The following is a 22957-nucleotide window of genomic DNA, read 5'->3' on the forward strand; positions in this document are numbered from 1 at the left end:
AGTCGTGGCAGGTAAGAAGGAATCCAATGCACCGTGAACAGGTCTGAACTATGATTGCGTTGCGTGATTATCTACATTTCCACCTCGTGTTATTATTCCCTTATCTGTTCTAATCTAGTGTGTTTCGTGTGAAGATTGTGTGACATTTAGTTTGATTAATGGGGTTAAAGTGATTCATAGTGGTTGTTGTAGCCTTTATGACTTGTTAACATGAGGAAATGAGGCCTTCATTGACTTGTTGGTTTCCAGACCTTAGCAAGGTTTCCAGTAGTGGAAGAAGTACTTGCATCTTTTAAGTTGAATATACCAAAACAATTTGACATTTCTCCATTAAGTAATAGTTATAAGTAGAAGTACTCAGTAAGCACACTGGCCCTCCTCAGAGCATTCTTATAAGATGTATAGGGGGTGGAAAGTAGCTTAGTACATTTCATTAATTACTGTGCTTAAGTAAAATTAATAAATTACATACTTTTTACTTGTACTGCGGATTTTTTTTTTTTTTTTACTGTACATTGATTTCACAGATATAGTTAGTTTTCAGCATCTGTATTTACATAAAACATCATTACCGAGTAAAATGTCATGTTTCAGATGTCTTTTGAGTTGTGTTTATTTTCTTTATAACTGTTGAATGACTGTCAAGTCCCAAAGCAGCAACATTATACAATATCTGCACAAAAAAAATTCAAGAAATTAATTCCTATTTGTTTAGCATAACTTATTTTCTCTTCCATTCTCTATTAATTATCTCAAATCAGATTCGTCTCTGAGTTGGGAACCACTGGACTAAATTACCTACTATATAAAGTAAAGTAGCTCCACCTCAACCAGCTACTGCAGGAAATACTACTAGCTTTGATTTATCTGGATTAAACATCTAGTTATGTCATAGGCCTGACAGTAAACCAGTTGTGTAGATTCACTGATAATACTTCTAAATTTCGCTTGAAAGGATGGTTACTTTTTATTACTGTTTGCCATAATGGAGAATAGGTCATGTGCTTTATGATTGAGTGGTATTTGCCAAAACGAGCCAGTGAAAGTGCAGTAAAGAGCGGTGTATTGTGTTTGTATGGGCGCGGTCTAATGGGGCAGGCCAGGGCAAGGTGCGATTTTATTTCCTCTGGAAACTCCCGACACTGCGCAGGTAACTGGCTTTACGCACGAGACTCCTCTGGATGCGCTCGGACCACCCGGACAGTACAGAAACAAAATGAGTATGGATCCGATGAAATCGGCCATTTCCATTGGGAATGTGGACGACACGTCGCTGGCACTGCCGTCTCTTCACCAATGTCGATCAGCCCAACAGCGCGTCATAGAACAAGTGCAGACTATCCGGAGGAACAGGTCGAGGACGTCCAGCAGCAGCAGCAGCAGGAGTGGATCTACTTCTTTGTCTCCAACATGTAAGAGCAGCCAATACACCAGGGCCCTGCATACTACCCGGGACTGAAGAGAGTTTTACATTATACAATTACAACTTGTTATTGTTTTGGTTTGTTGCTGTAAGCTCTTTTTCCTCCATAACCCTGTTATGATTTGTAGAACTTTTCTGTAATTTTCTAGGATTTCTTTGGGGGAAATGATGCAATCTGGGATCAATTACAGCTCAGAGAAAATGGAGACAAAGCTCTTGTTGCAGTTGTTTGATTTTCAGGGGAATTTCCTTTAAAGAACTGCTCCATTTAAATATAATGTGGAGATCATTATAATTTAAAAGCTAATTTAGAATGATCTAAATAAGTAATGGGGGAAGACTGCTTATTTCTAAAAAAAAAATATCTCTCTCTCTCTCTCTCTGAGCAGTCTGTATCTGACATTTGGGATGAAACTATTTAAAATCAGTAATTTAGTAGATTTTGTTTGAACGTCCACCATGTCAAAAGGTATTTTTAAATCAAATAGAGTTCTGTCTCAATATAGGATACAAGAGATTATTGATTGAACAATGACAACAAATAATGCTGAATATAGAAATAAGATTGGCAGTGTGACCTTTACAGGTATAATACCTTCCAATATACCAATAAATAAAATAAGATCAGACATCCCGCCAGCTGAATAAGTTTTCTTAAACAAAAGTCATAAATTGAAGACATTGATCTCGTGAACTGTGTGTAACAGCTGATAAGCTTCCTCTATGTCTCCTCAGCTCCTTCCTATGACTTCGTTTTCACAGAAGCTCTGAAGTCACCGTCCAGCGCATCTAACGGAGGCCTCTTCTCGGGGAATGGCTATTCTAAAACTGTACGTTATGGACCTTATTAATATTGTTTTGTTTATCTTCATTTGTAGTCGCAGAGGTAATGAGGCTGGGCCGTAGCTAGAGACTGCACAAATTACAGTGTTTTGTGAGGGATCTTAATTAGAACTTAATATCTTAGAGTCTTTATTATTTTTAAACACCATAAAATAGATTGGATATAGATTAGGGCAGAAACTAATGACAATCAGAATTAATTAATGATTGTTTTGTCTATAAGGTGTCAGAAAATTGTGAAAAAATGCCCATTATAGTAGCCGATGTGGTGTCTTCAAATTGCTTGTTTTGTCCGAATAACTGTCCGAAACCCCAACGTATTTCATTTACTATCATAAATAACAAAGAAAAGTATCAAATACTCACATTTGACAATATTTGGCATTTGTGCTTAAAAAAAGGCACAACTATTATTACAATAGTTGAAGATATATTCTTTCCCAAACCAAATACTTGGCTAATCAATCATTCAATCAAATAATTCTTTCAACTTTAAAATGAATAGATTCTACCTCAAAAATAAAGTAAGATAATCTGAAAAGTTGAATCCTTTTTCTATATTTTTTTTAAATCCTGCCCTGCCCCGTGTGAGTTACGACTGACTTTAACTTCCAATGAATCAAAGTGAAAGCGTTTTTATTTCTCCACTATTTGATGCGTCGCTTTAGTACGGACCTGTATTTACCATATTGTGGCCTAATACCAAAAATAAGAAACAGGCTCAAAGATTTGTTGTCCTCAGCAGACTTTTCTCCCATTTCTTCCTCAAAAGCCTGTTTCCAGATTCATCCAGACTTTCTCTCTCCTCACAGAAATATGTTGTTTACCAGCCTCTCCCCTAGAAGCTGCCAGCCGTCGTATAACCAACCCACAGGGCTGCACACCAAAACCTTCTTTCACAATTACATTTTCCATTGCCAGCTTTATATCAGTCACTCTGTCTCTTTGCTTCGTTGCGGATCGAAATAAGCCTTCACGAGACAGGATTATCTTTCATGGCAAACACATGTGCTCTTTGGCTCTGCAGCTCAACCAAGAGAAAACTTTCAGCCGGAGTGTAGTCAACATTAAGGGATCCAGTGTGAAGAAGAGCACGACTACCTATCCGTCCAAGAGTGGTTACGCCTCTCTCGGCTCCATGGCGGTCGGTCAAAACAACACCAGCCGCAGCGACTCTGATCTGCTCGGTCGGGGCCTTGTGACACAGCGCTCCGTTCCTCCGCAGAGGCTCCTTTCCAATAGGGGCGCCTACAAGACAGAGCGGGTCAGCGCTCACTTTGTAACAAACACGGCATCCCAGCCTCAGCTGCAGCCTGTGCACACTGTGAACGGCACAGGTCAGACCAAAACAAACAGCCACTTCGTAAGCAGCCAAGTGAACGTGACCAAAACTCTCCCGAAGTCTCCCGTTACTGAGAGCGCTCCGAAGAGCAAAGGAGATTCTGGGTTAGTTGGCCGCTAATTTCAAATCATATGAATCAAATGTGTCACTGAACAAATGATTCTTGCATCCTCTGTGTTTAAATAGCATTTGCATTGTTGTTGTTTTTCTCTTACAGGTCAAACGACAACAGTGGATTTGCTGATATCACTATGAAGGAGGCTGTCGAGTATCTTTCCAGCGAGGACGAGACGTATCAGCACTGTGGCGCTTCCTACATACAGCACAACACTTTCATCGACGACAAAGCTAAAGAGGAGGTGGCTTGTCTTGTTATCTTCACGTCGTGTTGACACACTGCTTTCATTTCATTCATCATTTTTAACCTGACATTCAGTGTGGAGATCTTGACAAATGTCGTAAATGTTCTGTCCTGCCAAACATGAACATTCAGCCTTTGCCCTCTCACCCCATGTCAGTCAAAACTCCACCGAAGATTTAGCAGTAGCTTAATACAGCTGTGACACTGTGATGGTAAACAGTGCGTCTGATACCTGTGAGATCAAATGTGAGCTTTCCCGTGAGCTCCTCATGCTTGGATCTGTCATTTGAATCCTGCATAGGAATGTCTCCGGGGAACACCGAAATTTCGACAAGTAATTACAGGGTAGAAAGCTACTTAAGGGCTATTGCTGAGCCTAAATATGAACAAAAACATTTCATTTAATCTTTTTAGTTTTATGAAAATCTTAAAGAGAAGTGCATCCATAAAATCAAAAATACATATCTTTCCTCTTACCAATTATTTGTTGTGAGCAGTTTTGTGTAGAAACTATGGTTGAAAGGAAAATAGTTCCTACATGAAAATGCTCACAACAAGGTCTGTGGATTATCTTCAGTAACTGGCTCATGATATCTGAAAAGAGACGTTGCAGAGGGCCATATTGTCCTGTTATATTCCAGACAAGGTAGACATCTCTACTGCAAATATCTCCCAAACGAGGCAACTCACTGAGTGATACACAGCACTACAGGTAAGAGCAAAAATATGTATTGTTAATTTGGGGGTGAACTGTCCCTTTAATGATTGTATCTTTAACATGCAGTAAACCTGAGTTTTTTTTTTAGTGGTCCCTGGGGGTCTCCGGCCCCTTGGCTGTGGCTCACTTTTTCCCGTTTGTATTGCAGCCTTGCTGCTGACGTGAAGTATCATTGAACTCATCGTAATCCGTCATAGAAAATACAGGCTTCATGTTGAGCAAATCCCTATCATTAGGATTATGGTAAATTATTACTGCGCTAACTCCCGAAGCCCTCTCGTCTCGCAGGTGCTGAAGCTCAATGGGATCCACCCTTTGGTGGGTCTGCTGCGCAGCTCCAGTTCACAAGTCAGCCAGACGGCCTCGGCTGCCCTCCGTAACCTGTCCTTCAAAAGCAACGACAACAAGGAGCGGGTGCATCGCTCGGGTGGCGTCACGGAGGCTGCGGCTCTGCTCAGAGATACGGACTCTGTAGAGATACAGAAACAGCTGACAGGTATACGTTAGCTCTGGAAGATGCAACCCGACACATGTGTGTACACACACACACACACCTACACTTAGCCATGCAAACAAGTCAGACAGAGAGCCACTTGTTTGCTGCATTACATAATCCTGTTTAGATCCTCCTGTCAATCACTAAGCTGTTCTTGATTGCTGTCATTCTGCCAAGTGTGGAAGCATATCACCTCGCTGCTGTTTTAACGATGAAGCTAGGTGTTGTTTTAGGTGGAAAAGTGTTAAATGATTATACTGTGATTGAATCTGAACATTACAAACATCCAGAAAAGATCAAGTTTCAGTTACCAGGCCAACATATATTTTTCCCACAGGCTGTGAATTCATTTTTCATTGACGTGCCACTCAAACAGCTGAGGTTTTCATGTTCCTTCCAGGTCTTCTGTGGAATTTGTCCTCTGTAGACAGCGTGAAGCCAGACCTGCTAAAGAGCGCTCTGCCTGTCTTAATGGAGCGTGCGATCCTGCCGTACACAACAGGTCCCGACCGGACCAGCAGTAACAGCCGGGACCCCGATGTCTTCTTTAATGCCACCGGATGTCTAAGGCAAGCGAAAGATCCAACCGAGCACCTGATATCACGCCACGTGTGTTTGCTTCAGCTGTCATAAGGCTTCTGTGTGTAACTCTGGACCAAAGCAGTAGACCCATTAATACATATTTATACATGACGTCCATACATCACAACAGCTGTAAATATCAAACCTGCACAAGGGAAATGTGTAAAACATGCTTTGAGGAATGTTTTCCTGTAGAGATTTATTTTCATATGAATATGATGATGTGCATGATAAAAGATTCGTGGTGAGGGAAGGTCAGTAGAAAACTGGTTCAGTACATTATGAAAAGCCTGAATTAGTCAATATATTGAATGTGAATGTAGACAAATGACACCAGAACACAGACCGATACTACTAGCTTTCTGATAGCAGTAGTTTTACTGCTTTTACTGCTACGACACTCGGTCGCACACTCTTGATCTGCCTTGTTTTTACAAAGGGCGGGGTTAGGTAAAGGGGTTAGGTAAAGGGCAAGATAAATAAATAGTACAAATGTAAATTTTGGCGACACAGTCGAAGGTTGTTTTTATGTCACCTCTGTGAGAAATGCATGTAATATTTTACTAAGTTTGAATATCATCACAATAAGACATACTCAGCGGACAGTTTATTAAAACACCAGCCCAGCCTTCAGAGGTGTTGACTGAACTTTAAGGACATTTTAGTACATGGTGTTTGTGATTTTAGAGTATGCTGTTGAACTGTATTGAGATTGTATACTCATCTTGTGTCTCCACTGATATTATTTATTTCTGTGCTGTACAACACTTTATTCCTTTATGCCTTCAATGTCTTTCCAAATCCTTACAAGCCTGTCTGCACCTATGAATAAGCTTTTCTGTCAGAGTTGATGCTTTAAAAAGAAGAAAAAGCAGCTGCAGAGGTGTTTTAATATTTGTGAATGTAAATGTATAACATCACCATCAATCAAACCGCAGGCACAGGTGATGTTAGCATGTTAGTAAGTTATCTTACTACATCAGCAAACAGTAAAACATTGACTGATTTCCCGTATTGTTCTGGGAAAGCTGTAGTTCTTTGACTTGACTAGTTTTATTCATTTCCCTGAGTGAACAAGATTTACTATTGTTGACCTTTAAGGCAGGGCAAAATTTATATCAGACAACTACATTTACACACTGACTGTCATGGTTATGTTTGTCATAAAACACAATGTGTGTTCTTTGCCAAGAATACTACCTCTTTCATAGATCAGACGTGTGATATTTCCTTTCCAACAGAAACCTAAGCAGCACGAAGCAAAGCAACAGACAGGCGATGAGAAAATGTCGAGGTTTGGTCGACTCTTTGGTCAGTTATGTTAAAGGCTGCGTGGATGCAGGAACACCAGATGATAAGGTAAGAGAGAGAGAGAGAAATTAATATGTTTTTATTCATACTGAACTCTGTCTGTCTGTCTGTCTGCACCCTCTTTTCACATGTCACACCTTCAAGTGGAACGTGAAAAAAAAAAACATAATAGCAGGGAGCTGCAGTATGAAGTTTTTGCCAACTGCTGTTGTAGTTTTGCACAGAGCGGTTCTACTGCAACTGAAGGCACAGCTGAGTCATAATGTTCTCAGCTGCTTAGAAAACGACGTACTGTAGTATGTGGCCTTCATACAGACAGTTTACAGACCCATGATTTGAACAGTACAGGCAGGCTAGGGATGCTCAATATTGTATATTGTGCATTATTAAAATGCTGTGATAACGGGGCTGCAGGGAGCAGGTTTTACCGCATTACTTTCTATTAGTGGCATAATATCTCTCTGCTATTTGTGTGTCTGAGTCTTATTAAACGTGGCCCTCATGTCGTGTGTCGTTGAAACAGTCCGTGGAAAACTGCGTGTGCATCCTGCACAACCTGACGTTCCAGCTGCAGGCCGAGGCTCCGGCTCTGTTTAGCAGGATCACGGCGCTGGCCAAGACGGTCAACAGGGGTCCCAGCCAGGGCGACACCAGCTCCACCGGCTGCTTCAGTCCCCAGGGCAAAACATCAGAACACGAGGTGAGACGAGGAAGGTGCCCGACAGAGACAAGTGTGCGTACCGATGTAGAACAGGGCCCAAGGGATATACTTTGAATTATGATGGAAAATACTTTTTGACCCTTCCTACAAGGGTTCAGTTTGTCTAGACAGAATTTGTCAGTGTGTCTGTCATTCATTAATCCTACTCTTCAGCGTGACTTGTCCAGTAACCGTACTGACATTATGGCGGTTGTGCCGGTAATTATTTTCTAGGCTTGGAGTGACAGTGCGAGACTTTGTGCTGTGACTCCAGTAGGTGTTACCTTTCACTTTGTGTTAAAACAAATCTTCAGTGTGTTGCATGTTTGCATTCCCATGACATGGCCTCCCATGAATCATTCAGATTCATCGTCTGTTTCCAAAAATCCTACAGTGAAATTTTGATTATTAATATTTATTCATTTCACCATCATATCAACGGCAAATAGAAATGAAAAAGAATAGTCAAAGTGAAATCATGCCATCCATCCATTCTCAACTGAGAAATCGCCTCTTGCCTTGGCATTAAACACGGAAGCTTTCCTCCATCTTGTCCTGCACACGGACACAAATTCAGCATTTCTGCCCTCATCCTTGTCCAGCAGCACTTTGACTTCCCGGTTGTGGAGGATCCACAACCGAGTGGGGCCGGTTTGCTGATCCACTCCAAAACTATGCAGAGTTACCTGTCTCTGCTTGAGACTAGCCAGCGAGAAGAAACACAGGAGGCCTGTTGTGGAGCCCTGCAGAACCTCACCGCACAAGAAAGCATTGTAAGAAAAAAACAAGTTGTGACAAAAAAAATCCAACAAACTACATTTGATTACCTGAGCAGTTGTAGCTCATGGAGACTAGTTTGGATAACCTTGTAATTATCATTGTAAATATTATTTTCTACCAGAAACACTTCTAGGTCAACTCTATACTATATATGCATGTTTTGGTATATGCTTGCACTCAGACTTTCCTGATTTCACGTGGTTTTCTGTCTTCACAGGTCTCCAGTGTAATGTGCCAGACCATTGTGCAGAAAGTGAATGGCCTGCAAGTTATCGGTCCCCTTATAAAATCAAAAAAAGTCAACATGCAGAGGAACGCAGTGGCTTTGGTAGGAAACCTGACCCAGAACCCAAACTTGCACAGTGTCATAGGTAAGACGCGTGGCACAAAAACCATGTCACCTGCATGTTTTAAACACAAATATGATTAAGCATAGTATTTAGAATCTACTGTGCTTTTTGCTTCATAGCTGATGTCATATTTGAGTCAGTACCTTGAAATGCAATACAATAATCATTTTTGGTTTTTACAAGTCTTTGCGTTGTATTAAACAGCCTGTCGGTTTTGTTTGCTTTGATACTGAAGCTCGTAAAGCCCTCCCAGGGCTGCTGGGCATCCTCAGCGCAGGCACCAAGGAAGGAAATGAGTCTGACGACACGCTGTCCATGGCCTGCCAGACTTCTAACTGCCTGCTTATGAAGGAACCTGAGATGGGCAAGGACCTGTTAAACAACAACCTGATTAATTCACTGAAAGATCTCAGCCAGAACAGGTAAGGTTCCATGTGAGCGGTGTGTATCTCACATGTGTATTCTTAACAAACGATTATTCAAGATACGGGGATTACCTATGACTCACCGGGAGTATATTTTGCATGCATGTTAGATTTCCAGCATGTTAGAAAGTCCAAACGGATCTTTAACAGTTGTTTTCCCTCTGTAAAGACATTTCCCCAAATCCAGCAACGCTGCAGCCCTGCTTCTCCACAACATGTGGTCAGAAAAAGATTTACAAAGCGTCCTGAAAAAGGTGAGTTGAAGCTTAAACCCCGAGTGGCGAGACCTGTCAGGGTTTGGGTGTGTCCTCTCTGTTTCGCACCTTCAACTCGAAAGTGTCGACGCCTCTGTCAGGTATTTGTGAGAAACTGAGGGAGAAAGTTTGGCTTAGGCAACATTCTCAGGGAAATGCCCATTGAGTGTGATCGAGGCTCTTAAAGCGATACGGCCAAGGAATCTAGTAGCTCAGTCAGTGTACGACCTCACATTAGCACAATGCATCATGACTCCCTTTTTGACTCCAACTCAAAGCGTGTAATCGAGAAATGAGCCGTGAGTGCAGTGCAGTTAAGTACACGGGGGGTTTGTCACTCACTGTAAGTTCAGTGTGTTTACTGAGGCGGTGCACTGATTTGTCATTTCACTATTTCTCCTGCAGCAAGGGATGAGTAAGTCCTCGTTTGTGAATGACACCACCGCGGCGGCACACAACTCGGTTCAAGTTGTCGATTAACGGCAGCTTAGACGGACGGCTGGAAGTCATTTTGACAGAGAAACTCCCCTGAAGGTCTGCTGCACATCCACTGAGGCTGAGCGACATCCTTTTTAACATCACAAAGACTTAGAGTTTAAATACATGTCCACATAATGCTTCCATCAACAGGCAGCATCCCTGTAAATACTGTAAGGTTGCTTTTTATTTGTAGGAAAGAAAGGCTAAGATGTAACATGTTAGCAACTAGACAGTCATTGTTTGCTTTTTGAGGGTTTAGATTACATTTTGCACTAAGATTGTTTTTTTAACATCATGACCGGATGTAAAAAAATAAAAAAGTAAAAACTGATTAAGTAAAATGAACATAGCTAACAGAGGACATTTTCTGTTATAGTTTATAAGTTTGCTATAAAATCAGTGACCTTGTCTTAAGCAGCGATGTGTGTTGGTGATGTATCCATTTATTTTTCATATGTGGACGATTGTGAAATATTTGTAATGTCCCCAAAAAGTGTAATTAATAAAGCTTGACAGAGCTCTACTCCTCGAGCTGTAACTGTGTCGCTGAATCCGTGAACTTGAGTTAATTATCTGTCACTTGTGCAGAATACACAATAGAGTTTTATTACACCTCACTCACTCATGTCTCCTCACCTCCTCTGGGCTTTTGGCTGCAGAGTTTGAAATGCTTCTGGGCAGATGAGCAACACATCTTTCAAATTCTGTTTACTCCACCCTTCTAATTTATTTTATGAGGCTTATGAACAAGTTCTTTGAGCCAGAGACTGCAGCTGTTGTCGCATTATATAATTGTTCACCCGATTTGAACTTAGGTCCTCGACAGTTCAAACCACATAATTCACCCAACGGCCAAAATGGGATTCTGGGATCGTGGGCGACACTTTAACTCATTTTACACTGATAGATTTATGCTCTCGTATGGTAACAAGGGAGCACACATCAAGGCTGTCTGGATTTGGCAAACACAAATTGCCCTTATTAAAGAAGGCGTGTGTGTTTAAAAAAAAAAAATAATAATGACCATGAAGTTAGCGTTCATGTTAACGTTCCCAAAAGTGAAGGAACTAAAGACTTAAGAGACAGAGGCCACCATTTCTGGTTTGTTAAACAAAGATTTTCTTTTAATTCATTGCAACCTCAAATTCGTACACACAAGAACGAATGAATTAGTCTCAACTTCACTTTTAGAAGTCTAAAAATGACTTGGTGGTAGGACATAGAACTAGGATTACATTGTAAATCTTGTCAAAGTGGTATCCTTTCATATAGTGAAGTAATTTTAATGGGTTACACATCTGCTGTCAAATCCCCTGTTTAATAAGCACAAGCTGCAACACCTCAGTCTGCTACTACTATACTGCTACATTCCTGCAGATGAACTCGGCATGCACTTTGTTTCACAGATACCATATTTAAGAGCGTTTGTAATTGTGTCCATGCATGTTCAAGTATTTAGAAAAACATTATGCTGCGGTTATTGTCAGGTGTTGGCAGTTTCCTTCAGGTTGACGTCATGTGTTACTTCCTCAGGCCACGCTTGCTTCTGCTACCCTTTGATCTGAGAATAGAGTAAAAGTCATAATAATGAACCTTGTACATTCCGTCCCATGGTAAATGCATTTGTGTGTTGAAGCCTTTAATTTGAGCTGTGCGTCTCACCGCTCGTTTGATTCTAATGAACTTCAGACATTTTATTGTTTCTTGTGATGCAAATAAGTCACTCTGGCTTCATTTGAAATTGAAATTATTTTTTAGGGAAATTGTTTTTGCAGAAAGGAAACTTTAGACATCATGAGACCAGAAACAAGCCTTCTCTTAAAAGTCTTAACTTCATGGTTTTATTGTCATTAACCCTTTACTTGCAGCAATTTATCCTCGTAGTTTGGAATCTGGCCATTAGACGTTTTCTCGCACTTGCATGAAAGTCGCTGCAGATCAAAAATCTCTTCCTTGTCTTTTTTATTTTCTACAATTTGGTCAGGTCAATGTTCAGTCCGGCCCAATTGCAGTTCATTCCTGTGCAGCAGTGGACCTAAATCTTTAACCACAAAGCGTTATCCCCCCCCCCCCCCCTAATGACAAAGGTGCAAGTCAATGAGTTATGAGAAGTTCTATCAAAGAGAGATTTTCCTTTCTCAGGTTTCTAATTGTAAAATAGCAAATATTAGAGAAAAATAAACACGATGACTCATTTGAGGGGTCCCGGCCCCCAGGTTGCTCCACAGAGATCTGCTGCTGGCCTCAGATACGGCACTGAGAGCTTGTCATAGCTGTCTGCTGTTGTAAGGGGGATTTGCTACCAAATAGTTGACTGCTATCTTTATCTGCTGTTGCTACCGAGGTACCTGATCCCTGCAGCTTCACTATGAGTACATACATTTATACATTATAGGTGAAACTGGGACAAATTGTTTTTTTTATTGTTTGACGTGATACAATTTCTGAACATGAATTAGGGCTGTTTTATCTGAAAATTAAAAAAACTCAAGCCTCCATTTCATAGGGATTCCTGTTTGAAATGATCAGTTACAGAATTCTAGTATTACTGGTTTTGCAAAAGCAACGTCATATTCTGCAGGAAAAACAATATTAGCTTGTTTAAGTTTTGCTCAGAGCCTGAACCTTGATTGGAATGAAGGATCCACATGACTTGGATGGCAGCAGGGTCTGGTCACTGTTTTATTGTGAGCTACATTAACACAGACGATATCACATAGCAGTTATAAGATCTCTCAGCTGTTGTACCTGCATTTAAATCCCGTCTCTCCTTCAAGACGGAGTGCATATATGTTGTTCAGATACCCCAGCTTGCCCTTTTGTTCAAACATCTCTCTCGTGTGTGTGTTCGCCCCTTTTTGTTTTCCCGGTCCCGTTTGGCTACTTTAGTCCTGCTGTCGGGCAGCTGACGCAAACAGGCTGCAACTGATGCCGCTTCAAACAAACGGAGATCAGTGTAGCGAGAGAAGCTGAGGGGAAGCTGAAATAGGAGGTGGTAACTTATTGAGGTCACTAGGTGAAGGTTTGCATCAGGACAGACTTATGAGTGGCAGCAGGAAATGATTGATTACCTGAATGTTACTTTCTGCCTTTTCAAATCTACTGTATGGTTTTTTTATTTTATTTCTACCAGTCTTGATGAAAGATCCTCTGTTTGAAAGATAAATATTAGATGTCAGATGTCTTATGTTGCAATGGTGAAAGAAGTGGCCTACTCAGATATTTCACAAAAGTAAAAGTAGCAATAACACAGTGCAGAAATACTCTGTTACAAGTAAAAGTCAGGCATTTAACATATGACTTAAGCAATAGTAGGACAACAGTATGAGCATCAAAACACTTGAAGTAAAACTACTCATTATGTTTACTATATCACTGGATTATAATTGTTAATGCATAAATGTGTTTATTTTATAGTGTATAGTTTTATTTATTTATCTCATGAGATTCAATGTATTTGCACTGGAAAGAGGCGATATTCTGCATTTTATACAGAAGTGATATTTCGTCACACTCGAGACAAAGAAAATGCATAAATTTACCACAGCACTACTTCTTGCTTTCATGCAGTAGCCTACAAGTGTTAGAAGGCACTTCAAATATCCATATATATCCATAACACAATAGACTTACACTTTCTGATGATCACTGACCCGGTTCCTCAGCACCGTGATCTGTGAAAATGATGTTAAAAAAATGTATCGATATTCAGCCTACTGCAGCCACAATATTTGCAAATATTTGGCCAACTCTGAATCTTACTTTTCTACATTTATTTTACCATTTCAAAATGTATTACGCCGTAGAAATGTCTGAAAAAGAGCATGAAGCCTAAAATGTGCCCACTGATTGTTTAAGTTAAAGCTAGCTGGTGAGGTAGCCACAGTTAGCATTAGCTGAAGCTGAATTTCCGAACTTGTTCTCTATAATTGAGAAATTCCTTTTGATGATTTTACATGTTAGTATTTCAGTTTGACATCAATCCATCGTTATGATGGAGGAAGACAAAGTAGCCCAACACTTGCTAAGCTAGCCTAGCTTAAGAGTAGCTGTCTCAAACGCCGACTCTTGTGGAATGTTTGCACCACATTTAGATCACACATTTGAAATGACTCAAATTAAAGATGAATTAATTGTACAAAGTATTAGTTGAACTAAGAGGTAAGATATTGATATTACTTCTCTAATATTAATAATACTATTTAACTTATCTTTAAACTGTTTGGCTAGCTAGCCTAAAACTTAGCTCTTTTCTCCTCACTGTTTCTGTTTGTACTGCTCTCTGTAGAGCAGTCTAGGTATATATACTGTATATAAAACCTCTAACTCCTCCTTTAATTCTTCTTCTACTGCTTCGTCTTTATCAGACTCGGGATCTTCGGCTGAATTCCACTTACGATAACTGACAAACTGGTCGGACATTTAGATATTGTCTTAAACACAGTAAGTGTTCCCATAAAGCTCTCTGTCATGGTCTATTCATATGTTGGCCTGCATCCCAGAATGAAAACAGGTTGGTGATATACGCTACACATGATGACGCAATACCTTACCTCATACTTTTGCTTCGCTTGCTTATACTGAAGTTCAAATTTCTCGGCCTCCAGCTGGCGAACCCAGTCCCACATTTCTTTGGCTTTCTCCCTGCATCAGTACAGACGAGAAAGCGATCGATCTTGCGAGCGTATTTGTAATGAAATGAGGGACATTTTTTGTCACTGTTTTTATTTTACCTGAGTTTGTCCTCTTTCATGTGATCAACATCTAACTCTTTGCGTCGATCATTAAGAATCTTCTTCTTCTTTTCTCTCTCCGTTTGTTTTTTCGCGCCAGGCTGTGTCTGCTGTTCAGGAAGAAGAGCGCACATGAAGCGATTTGTGCACATCTCACAAAGTATGCTAGTGTATTTTTAAAGATAAAGAAAATCTTCACATTGTATCCAATGAAACTAAAGTTGGACAGAATCATCTTCTTCCTTGCGCCCTCGTCTGCTTTTTTCTTTGCCTCTTCCTCTTCTTTTCTCGCTCTCTCTTCCTGGTGGAACACATTAATGCACCTTTAATCACTTAGTTTACAGTGTTTTGATGTGTGACATCGTCTGAACTTGGTTTAATTGAATGTAAGAATGATTTATAGATAGGATTGGCCTGGGGTAGGACATCCAAATGGTACTTTGACATATTTAAAAGGCAGTGGCTGACAGACATGTAGCAGGGTTGAGGAAGATGATCTACAGTTACAGTGTGTCCTATGGACGTTTTCCGTCTTCGTATACGTACATTTACTTTGTTCTGCCGGACTTTTTCTCTCTCTGCCCTGATCTTCATCTGATCTGCTCTCTCTGACCTGCGTGTCTCCTAAAGTAGGAAAGAAAATACATTTTACCGACCAAAACAATATCACGTAATATCAAAATGTGACTTAAAGACAGCGCTTGACTTTAGATATAAAATACATACAATGCGATCTGTGAGGTTGAGAAGCTCTTCTTCCTCCTTCTTACGCTTTTCAAAGTGGCCGTCGATCAGAGTGTGGAGCTCAGTCAGGTCCTTCTCCATTCGTTTTCGATGAATGTCCTGAAAGATTACAGCAAGAAGTTGAATTCTGAGTTCATCCAATAATCTGCCTTCCAAAAAAAAGACAGCTTGCAGGTGCAACTTTGATCAGCACTGAGATGAACTCACATCAAAGTCAACTTTCTCTCCATCTGGGATTTTAGGAGGCGCCAAGCCGGCCACAAAACCAGGCCTGGTGAGCAGAATGGAAAAATGGAAATCTTTTTATCTTAATATGTCTCTCACAGAGAATTCAGTTTCAAGTTAAGTTATATGAACTCTGTTCTTACTTTGACTTGTGCTTTCCCTCATCTGTATACGCATAGAAAAGAAACAGCAAAGTAAAATCTTTAGTTCATGAGGCAATGTATAAAAATATGAAAAAATACGCATAAAAAACCCACAGAGCAACATTTTTATACTGATGCACAACACAGTTCTTATATAACCTGTTCATACCTGCTTCATTGTCCTCTGGAGTATCTGTGAAAAGATGAGAGGGTCAGTGCAGAGTCAAACGTTTCACACCGACATGTAGAGGATTATGAACACTGATGAACAGGGTCACACGTGATTCTCAGTAAGATTTTAAAATATGATTGTCAAAATTAGTTTTAAGTTTGATGTAAGGGATTACTGCTGACCAGTGGCGGGCCGTGCATTTCATACCTGGGCCTTCAGTGCTGTCCTGCAGCTGAAACACCACCTAATGATCTCATTATGACGCGCAAGCTACGGTTATTTGTTTCTATTGGTGTAACAATACACGTATTGGTATTAAAGCGTTCGGTACGAGGCTTACGAACCAAACAATACGTTTGAATAATACTAGTGCGTTTGGAAAACGCAGAAGCTTAAATTGTGGGAAATATGTTTTCGGTGGACTGCGCTCACGTAGGAGACAACGGGCTTTGTGACCTCTGAACCCGGAACAAAAAAACCCAAAACAAGAGACAGCTGAGGCACCGCACTTCTGGGAGGCTACGCTAAACTAGCTTAACAAACAATAACTCCACGCATGACGGTATGCTTTGTAATTAACGGACAATGCATGTAGTCCAAATCTATATAATTAACACAATGACAACAACAAACTCACAAGAAGCAGTCACATATATTCATATGACAACAAAGCAACAAATTAATCCAGCAGACCTGCAGCGGAACACCTACACACTCAAGGGCCATTCAGATATTAGATGTAAAAAAACAAACTCAGTTGACTTAAAGACAAACTCCATCCTCCTTTCTTTGTTGACAAAGAGTTTAATCCCACGGTTAAATCCCAACTCACAAATCTGTTTCTCCTCCTTCAGCCATTGAGTGTTAAAAAAACAAAGCTAGGTAAAAAAAATCTACACCAAGCAAAATGCAAAAAATGTCATAATTTCTTCCATATCTTTCAATTTGAACTCTTACTACTCCGACTAAGCTTCCTTAAGTTTCGTTTCACGATAGTCACGTGCTCGCCCACTGACCAATCACAGCGCACGCTGCACCTCACTGCAGAGCTGCACCTTAAAACTGAGCTGCACGTTAATGCTGATGTACTTGTAGGCCAGCTAGCAGGCTCTGCTACGTCAAAGAATACACCCAACATGTCAAACTAAAGATCTGATTGGTTGAACACTATGACAATCAACAATATCGTCCCCATTCACTTAATACTGCACTGAATGCACTTCAGAGTGTGCAGGCCTGGGGCCTCTGTTCTTACCCAGAGACTCAGAGGTGAGATCTGATTGGATAAAAGCTCTACTTAAAACAAGCTGCACTGGAAGCAGAGCAACTGAGGAAGACAGGAGCTGTGCATTGAGAAAATAAGATAATGGGAAAAATATTTATATAAATTATAATACATGTAGTGTATTTAAGAAAAATACAAAGTGATTCTGTTTAGGTCAGCAGAGAAGGCCTTGCAGGCCCTGACGGCCCACCACTGCTGCTGACAAATATCTTTTTTTACTATCATTATGTAATACAGTTAAAATAATACAAATAAGAGACTAAACGAAATTAATAGGATCCCTTCAGTAATTCAAAGAATTAGGTTCCCAATATTTTACTTCAGCTATTATTTTTCTTCTTTTTTCATTTTTATTTCGATAAAATAAATAAAAAGTGTCATTTTTGATTGACACAGGTTGCAATCCTGCTGGTCTCTAGTTGAAGGAAGCTGTTGACAATGGTTGGAGTTGGAATGACCTCAGTCGAATGCTTTGTGACTGAGGCAACATATCCGACCATCTCCTGTCAGTGCTGATGGACTTATCCAGAGAGGAATGCAGGTGTGTTTAGAGGACACGGCTTTAGATTATCATCACAGATAAACTACATGTTGTCTCCACCTGAGTCCCCACCCAGTGACTAACAGAGAGTCATGTGTCCTTAAGTCAAAGAACAGAAGACACAGAGAAATGCAATACTTAACATGATTTTGTATTTAAGTGTTAAATGTAACTGTATATACAACAACTGCCCAACTCAAATTGGGAATTTAAACACTAACTGAATTGTCAGCATATACGTATACGGGTACATTAGTAGTACAGAGAGATAGAATCACATTATATTCCCAGACTTGTATATCATCATCACTGTCCAGTGAAGAACAAGAATCTCCTCATAAACTAGAGTGTGAAGTGCAGCTCAGCATTCAAATGCATTGTCATGAAGCTGGGAACAAGGTTGTGTTTCTCACCCGATGAACAGTTTTTGGAGAAACATGGTTTTCCTTGGACAGCAACAATATATTATTTTTGTACACCAACACTGTCATTCGACTACATGGTTGACAACAGTGTGTTAAGAATAAAGTCATCTATTTACAGCCGGCATGCAAACAGATATTAGCATAAGCAATACTACCTTCTACCTCCTCCTCCTCTACTACCTCCTCCTCTATTACCTCTTCCTCCTCCTCTACTACCTCTTCCTCCTCCTCTTCTGTGCAAAGCAAGCATGTATAGTTAGCAAGCAAACAATTTGAATATCTCATACAGCATTCATTTCAAGATTATTTGTGTATTTTTGACAGTGCCTTTAAAACCTACAGCTATATTTGTATATAAAAGCATTTGTACACATGTTTTCATTGTATTTTTACATTTTTAAAGTTATATACTACACATTTTTATTTTACAATTCAATCTGTGATGTTTTGTCCAGCCCTGCGATAGTCTGGCGACCTGCCCAGGGTGCACCCTGCTTCTGACCAATGTTAGCTGGGATTGGCTCCAGACCCCCCTCCCTCCACACTGCTCCAACCATCTCAACAATTTGGATATCACTGAAGTAGGGAAATAATTGTATTTTTTGTTCTCGACTTTTCTCTCCTCAGTGGGCCTCTGTGGGGGAAAAGTGGCATAGAGCCTTTAGTCAGAGTCCCTTTCGGTAACTCAACCTCTTTCCACTGCAAAGAAGGTAAGCCAACCTGCATTTAGAGGACCTCTAACAGGCATACAAAATGAAAGTGGGTATTGTGCATGTGTCGCTGTCTTCCCCAAGGTCCCGTATTGAGAACATAAGCTGACCTACATTGAGCTCTAAGAGGGATCCCTCTCCACATAGAGGGGGGGACAGGTGCCGCTTAGTTTCAGGGACAGCCAGGCTGTACAGTGTGGCCCACATGGACAGCCTCACAAAGGAGACAGAAATAGAGGCACGGCCCTTTTCCTCTCTGATGGCGACCTGTTGCACCATTTGAATTGGAAGGACAGATCCACTGGGATGTTTATACAAAGTGAACAGTCTCCAGTCTCAGATAGAGAGGACTGACTGAGAGGACAAAGGTCAATCCAAAGAGCTCAAGGACAGCAGCTGCTTCTACAGTGGCACCAAAAATACAGTATGCTGTATGGTGCAGCCAGCAGCTTAGCAGACGCAGTGTGTTAAGCAACAATAAATGCAAGGCTCAAGTGTGTAAAAACAGGTAACAAGGTTGCAGAAAAAATACAAGCAGCCTCTTAAAGTTTAGATTTAGAAGCAGTTTCCATCGATATTGTTTGTATTAAAGTGCATATCAACAATATCCTCGTAAACTATAAGGCAATGTACGCCACATGTATATTTAACATGAGCATGGACGTTTCTGATATGGAGGCTAAACATGCAGCATAGACACAATATTCATGCTTTTTTTTTTTCCACATAAAGCAGCTGTGTAGCATCCAGCCAGTCAGAATGAACAAGCAGCAGCCTGAAACCGCAGCCTTTTCAACACACTTCAAATGCAAACTGTAAAGACTCATCTTGAACTGAGAAACTGACTTACGTTGACCCCTAAAAAAAAAAAGAAGAAGAAAAAACGCACACCAAAAATACTCTGTTACAATTCATTCCACCGGTGCTGGCATCACTTTGTTATTGTCACTCTCTATTGAACAGAAATTATCCATTTACTCACTCGTTCGTGGCATCTTCTGTGTCGGACATGTTTAGGATGCAGCACCTGCACGAGTAAGTCCAATGACGATAGGGAGTGACACTACACCAACGGCAACCTGAGGTGATATGATGGACGCTGAATTGAACCCAAGTCTCAATTTACTGATTAAAAACACAGAAGAAGAGCACTCAGACTTACCCGGACAGTGCGATGTGTGCTTCAGACTGGGCTCAATGGGGAATTGTATACTGTGCCCTCCTCTGTGGGCCATAAGCTTTTAAACCCAGTAGTGGATCACATGGCGGCAAGCTACCCACGTCTACAATGGGTGGGCACATACCTGCAAACAGATGGCAGATGGCATTAACTAGAATGGGAAAACAGGCATTCTCCATGGACTTGCATTGTCTATTTTTACACGGCCAAAACCTCGGCTGAACAGCGCAGGATTATTCCTCTCAAAAGGTTTCAGCAACTCAAGTCTGGCAGACAAGAGGAAGGTTAGAAATAATCCTTGTAAACCTCCTCTTGTGTGCAGCAAATACATAGATGGGGGTGTCTCACGCTCCTCTGATTTACGAAGCAAAGATAGTTATGATTCAGTCGTTATGATTCTGCAGATCAATGCCACATTTATTACAAAACAGCATCGTAAAACAGCAACGATTTTTTTCCCCTGAACTGGATGTGTTTGGCAACCGCATTAATGATTATTATTCCCATAGCAGGTTGCCAAGGGACGTGTGTGTGTCCCTTCACCAGTACCGTCTCCTGCACCTCGCCTTTAATCTCTGCCCTCACATGCAACAACGTGCCACAAACAACTCCCTTTACGATCCTGCCAAGTCTTTTGATACTCGCAGTGTTTGCTGTTAACATTGCCTCTGACCCCACAATCGGGATTATGAATCATCGGATGTCTCTGGTGAGCCAAAATGGGACTGATTGAATGGAGTTCTCCCTCCACCTCAACTCTGGCTTTGTTTGATTATTTGATGCTGTTTTGAAGCCTTCGATGGTTGAGTTCAAGTCCCAATTTGAGTTTTGAAACTTGTATAAGCAAGTCCCAAGCTCAGTCTCAAGTCCTTCGGGGCTAATGAAAGTCAAGTCACATCAGTCAAGTCTTCAGGGGAAAAAAAAGGATCCGGTATCTGAAGGCTGTCATGCAGAATAGTGTTAAACGAACGTTTTCTATTTAAAACTGTTATTTGTGTTTTCACATGACTAAATGTTTTAGGTGTTTGTCACTCGAGCAAGACTTGACTCGAGCATGGATGGATTACTGAATGGGCGTACAGGGCACAGGCCCAAGGTGTCAGGGCCCCCCCCCTGGCCTTCACCTACAAAATGTCACTTAAAGAGACACTTACCAATGAAGAAGAGACTCACAACCACTATGAAAAGAGGCAAAACTACAAAGAGACTCAAAATGAGCACAAAGAAATATAAAAACTACAAAATGACAATGAAAAAGGACAAAACTAACAAACAAACAACCGCAAGGACACACAAATGAATGCAAAATCCACAAAGAGACACAAAAAAAGTCTTGTTGCTCCTGTGTAGCAGGGGTGGTGGGGCCTGTGACAAGGGGCCCATTGACTCATAATCCGCCCAGTGACTCAAATTTTAAGGGATTCAAGTTTTCAAAGTAAGGTCCTTAGAAATGTGTAATACATGTGCAGGTATTATGATACATCCCTATAATTTTGTTTATTAAGTACTACCAGACAAGACAGCTGAGTCCACATGAGAGAATATGTGCTGATCTGTTGCCATTGTCAGCAATGCATTGCTCTGTACTGGAGATCTGCTGTATTGCCAACTCCCTCACAGTGGTGGGGTGAGCTCAAATTATTTGACACTTTAACACCACGGAGGGAAGCACCAGTTTCTAGAAACATTTACAAACGATTCATTATTGTTATACGTGTGTATCTGTTAGTTTTTTGTGATATGTGCTTTAGTTTGAATGGTTTAATCTCCTACTTTGATGCAACAGAGCGTACATGAAGGACTTGGGTAGGTACTTGGGTAGGTACTAGTTATGGTGTATAATATGTCTGTAATTAGAACCGTTTATGTTTTACAGTCTTGTTTCAAGCTAAACTGTTTTGTTCATTGCTATGTAAGCAGAAGAAGTAATGCATCTTTTACATCATAAGACAAACACATTTATGCCGACACTTCTCTCTCTTATGTGAGAAGTCAGCAGTGTGTTGAATATAGATTTATGCATTGCCTCTGGTGGAATCTTTTCCTCAAATATCTGAACTGTTCTTTTGTTCAGCGGTTGTTTTCATATGAGAGAGAACAGAAACTGTGGTTTGCTCCATGAAGCCCGAAAGGTGTTTCAACACAAATACTCAAACTGATCTATTTCCTGTTTCAACATGTTTGTAATTTAAGACTGATTCACTTTAAACATGAACACAACAATAGCCCACAGAGAAGTCCTTCATGAGCAGAATAAGCCTTTGACATTAATATGTAAAGCAGGTATTCTGCTTTGAGGAAGCAGGTATTCTGCTTTACACACGATGTATTTTCAATCCCTTAATAAAACACCTTAAAGAAAGAAGCATGCGATTACGTGTTTACAGTTGCTGTTGCTGTATCCGTTGAGTGGAGTGAAACAAAATCAAAAGTGTTCGGAAGTCAATCACAGTATTAAGCCTCACCTACTTTCCTTTGATCCCTGACTGTTGCAAACCCGGGTGGGGTTTGCAACAGTCATGCACCTGAGTCGACTAAAACAAACAAGAGAAAGTACTTAGAGCTAATACAAGTAAATCGTGATATGACAGCAGCCCTGAGAAGGATGATCAGCTCAAACAAGAGTCACTGTCTCTATTAAGATCTGTTAATAATATAATATTTACCATAAGCTGTGTATTTAGTTAAGACACAAACAATACTATGATCCAGTTTTTAACTTAAGTAGCTGAAA

The 22957-nt window shown here is 40.6% G+C and overlaps 2 protein-coding genes across 6 annotated transcripts; one reads left to right on the top strand and one right to left on the bottom strand.

Moving 5' to 3' along the window:
- Positions 1-1114: 1114 nt before the first annotated feature.
- pkp1b (plakophilin 1b) lies at positions 1115-10596 on the top strand. Of its 3 annotated transcripts, XM_031878319.1 has the most exons (14): positions 1115-1412; positions 2159-2253; positions 3294-3712; positions 3826-3967; positions 4976-5183; positions 5584-5752; positions 7007-7124; positions 7600-7776; positions 8011-8049; positions 8382-8549; positions 8774-8927; positions 9142-9328; positions 9501-9585; positions 9991-10596. In XM_031878319.1, the coding sequence occupies exons 1-14, from the start codon at positions 1217-1219 to the stop codon at positions 10063-10065; spliced, it is 2232 nt and encodes a 743-aa protein (XP_031734179.1). In that variant the 5' UTR covers positions 1115-1216; the 3' UTR covers positions 10066-10596. The 3 variants fall into 3 exon arrangements, with proteins under 3 accessions (XP_031734179.1, XP_031734182.1, XP_031734181.1); XM_031878322.1 differs by lacking the exon at positions 8011-8049 and having other exon boundaries at positions 8379-8549; XM_031878321.1 differs by lacking the exon at positions 8011-8049 and having other exon boundaries at positions 1116-1412.
- A 571-nt stretch (positions 10597-11167) lies between these two features.
- On the bottom strand, positions 11168-22665 carry LOC116400469 (troponin T, cardiac muscle isoforms-like). 3 transcript variants are annotated; one of them, XM_031878324.1, is made up of 14 exons: positions 22609-22665; positions 20206-20347; positions 20026-20122; positions 19894-19901; positions 16080-16103; positions 15911-15932; positions 15750-15813; positions 15525-15641; positions 15345-15422; positions 14998-15099; positions 14799-14905; positions 14619-14709; positions 13699-13739; positions 11168-11626 (listed from the first exon to the last, which is right to left on the bottom strand). In XM_031878324.1, exons 2-14 carry the CDS (start codon positions 20276-20278, stop codon positions 11587-11589), a joined length of 864 nt encoding a protein of 287 aa, XP_031734184.1. In that variant the 5' UTR covers positions 20279-20347; positions 22609-22665; the 3' UTR covers positions 11168-11586. The 3 variants fall into 3 exon arrangements, with proteins under 3 accessions (XP_031734184.1, XP_031734183.1, XP_031734185.1); XM_031878323.1 differs by having other exon boundaries at positions 14799-14908; XM_031878325.1 differs by lacking the exons at positions 19894-19901; positions 20206-20347; positions 22609-22665 and having other exon boundaries at positions 14799-14908; positions 20026-20117.
- Between the last annotated feature and the right edge of the window lie 292 nt (positions 22666-22957).

This window comes from Anarrhichthys ocellatus, unplaced genomic scaffold (assembly GCF_004355925.1).
Source record: "Anarrhichthys ocellatus isolate YVR2014 unplaced genomic scaffold, GSC_Weel_1.0 scaffold173, whole genome shotgun sequence".
Taxonomy (NCBI): Eukaryota; Metazoa; Chordata; class Actinopteri; order Perciformes; family Anarhichadidae; genus Anarrhichthys; species Anarrhichthys ocellatus.

Coding starts and splice junctions, on each gene's coding strand:
- pkp1b (XM_031878319.1), top strand. CDS start 1,217: ATGAGTATGGATCCGATGAAATCGGCCATTTCCATTGGGAATGTGGAC. Junction 1,413..2,158: donor TACTTCTTTGTCTCCAACAT/GTAAGAGCAGCC, acceptor ATGTCTCCTCAG/CTCCTTCCTATGACTTCGTT. Junction 8,550..8,773: donor TCACCGCACAAGAAAGCATT/GTAAGAAAAAAA, acceptor CTGTCTTCACAG/GTCTCCAGTGTAATGTGCCA.
- LOC116400469 (XM_031878323.1), bottom strand. CDS start 20,278: ATGGCCCACAGAGGAGGGCACAGTATACAATTCCCCATTGAGCCCAGT. Junction 15,642..15,749: donor GAGAGAAAGTTGACTTTGAT/GTGAGTTCATCT, acceptor GTAATCTTTCAG/GACATTCATCGAAAACGAAT. Junction 11,627..13,698: donor GTCAGTGATCATCAGAAAGT/GTAAGTCTATTG, acceptor CTCTATTCTCAG/ATCAAAGGGTAGCAGAAGCA.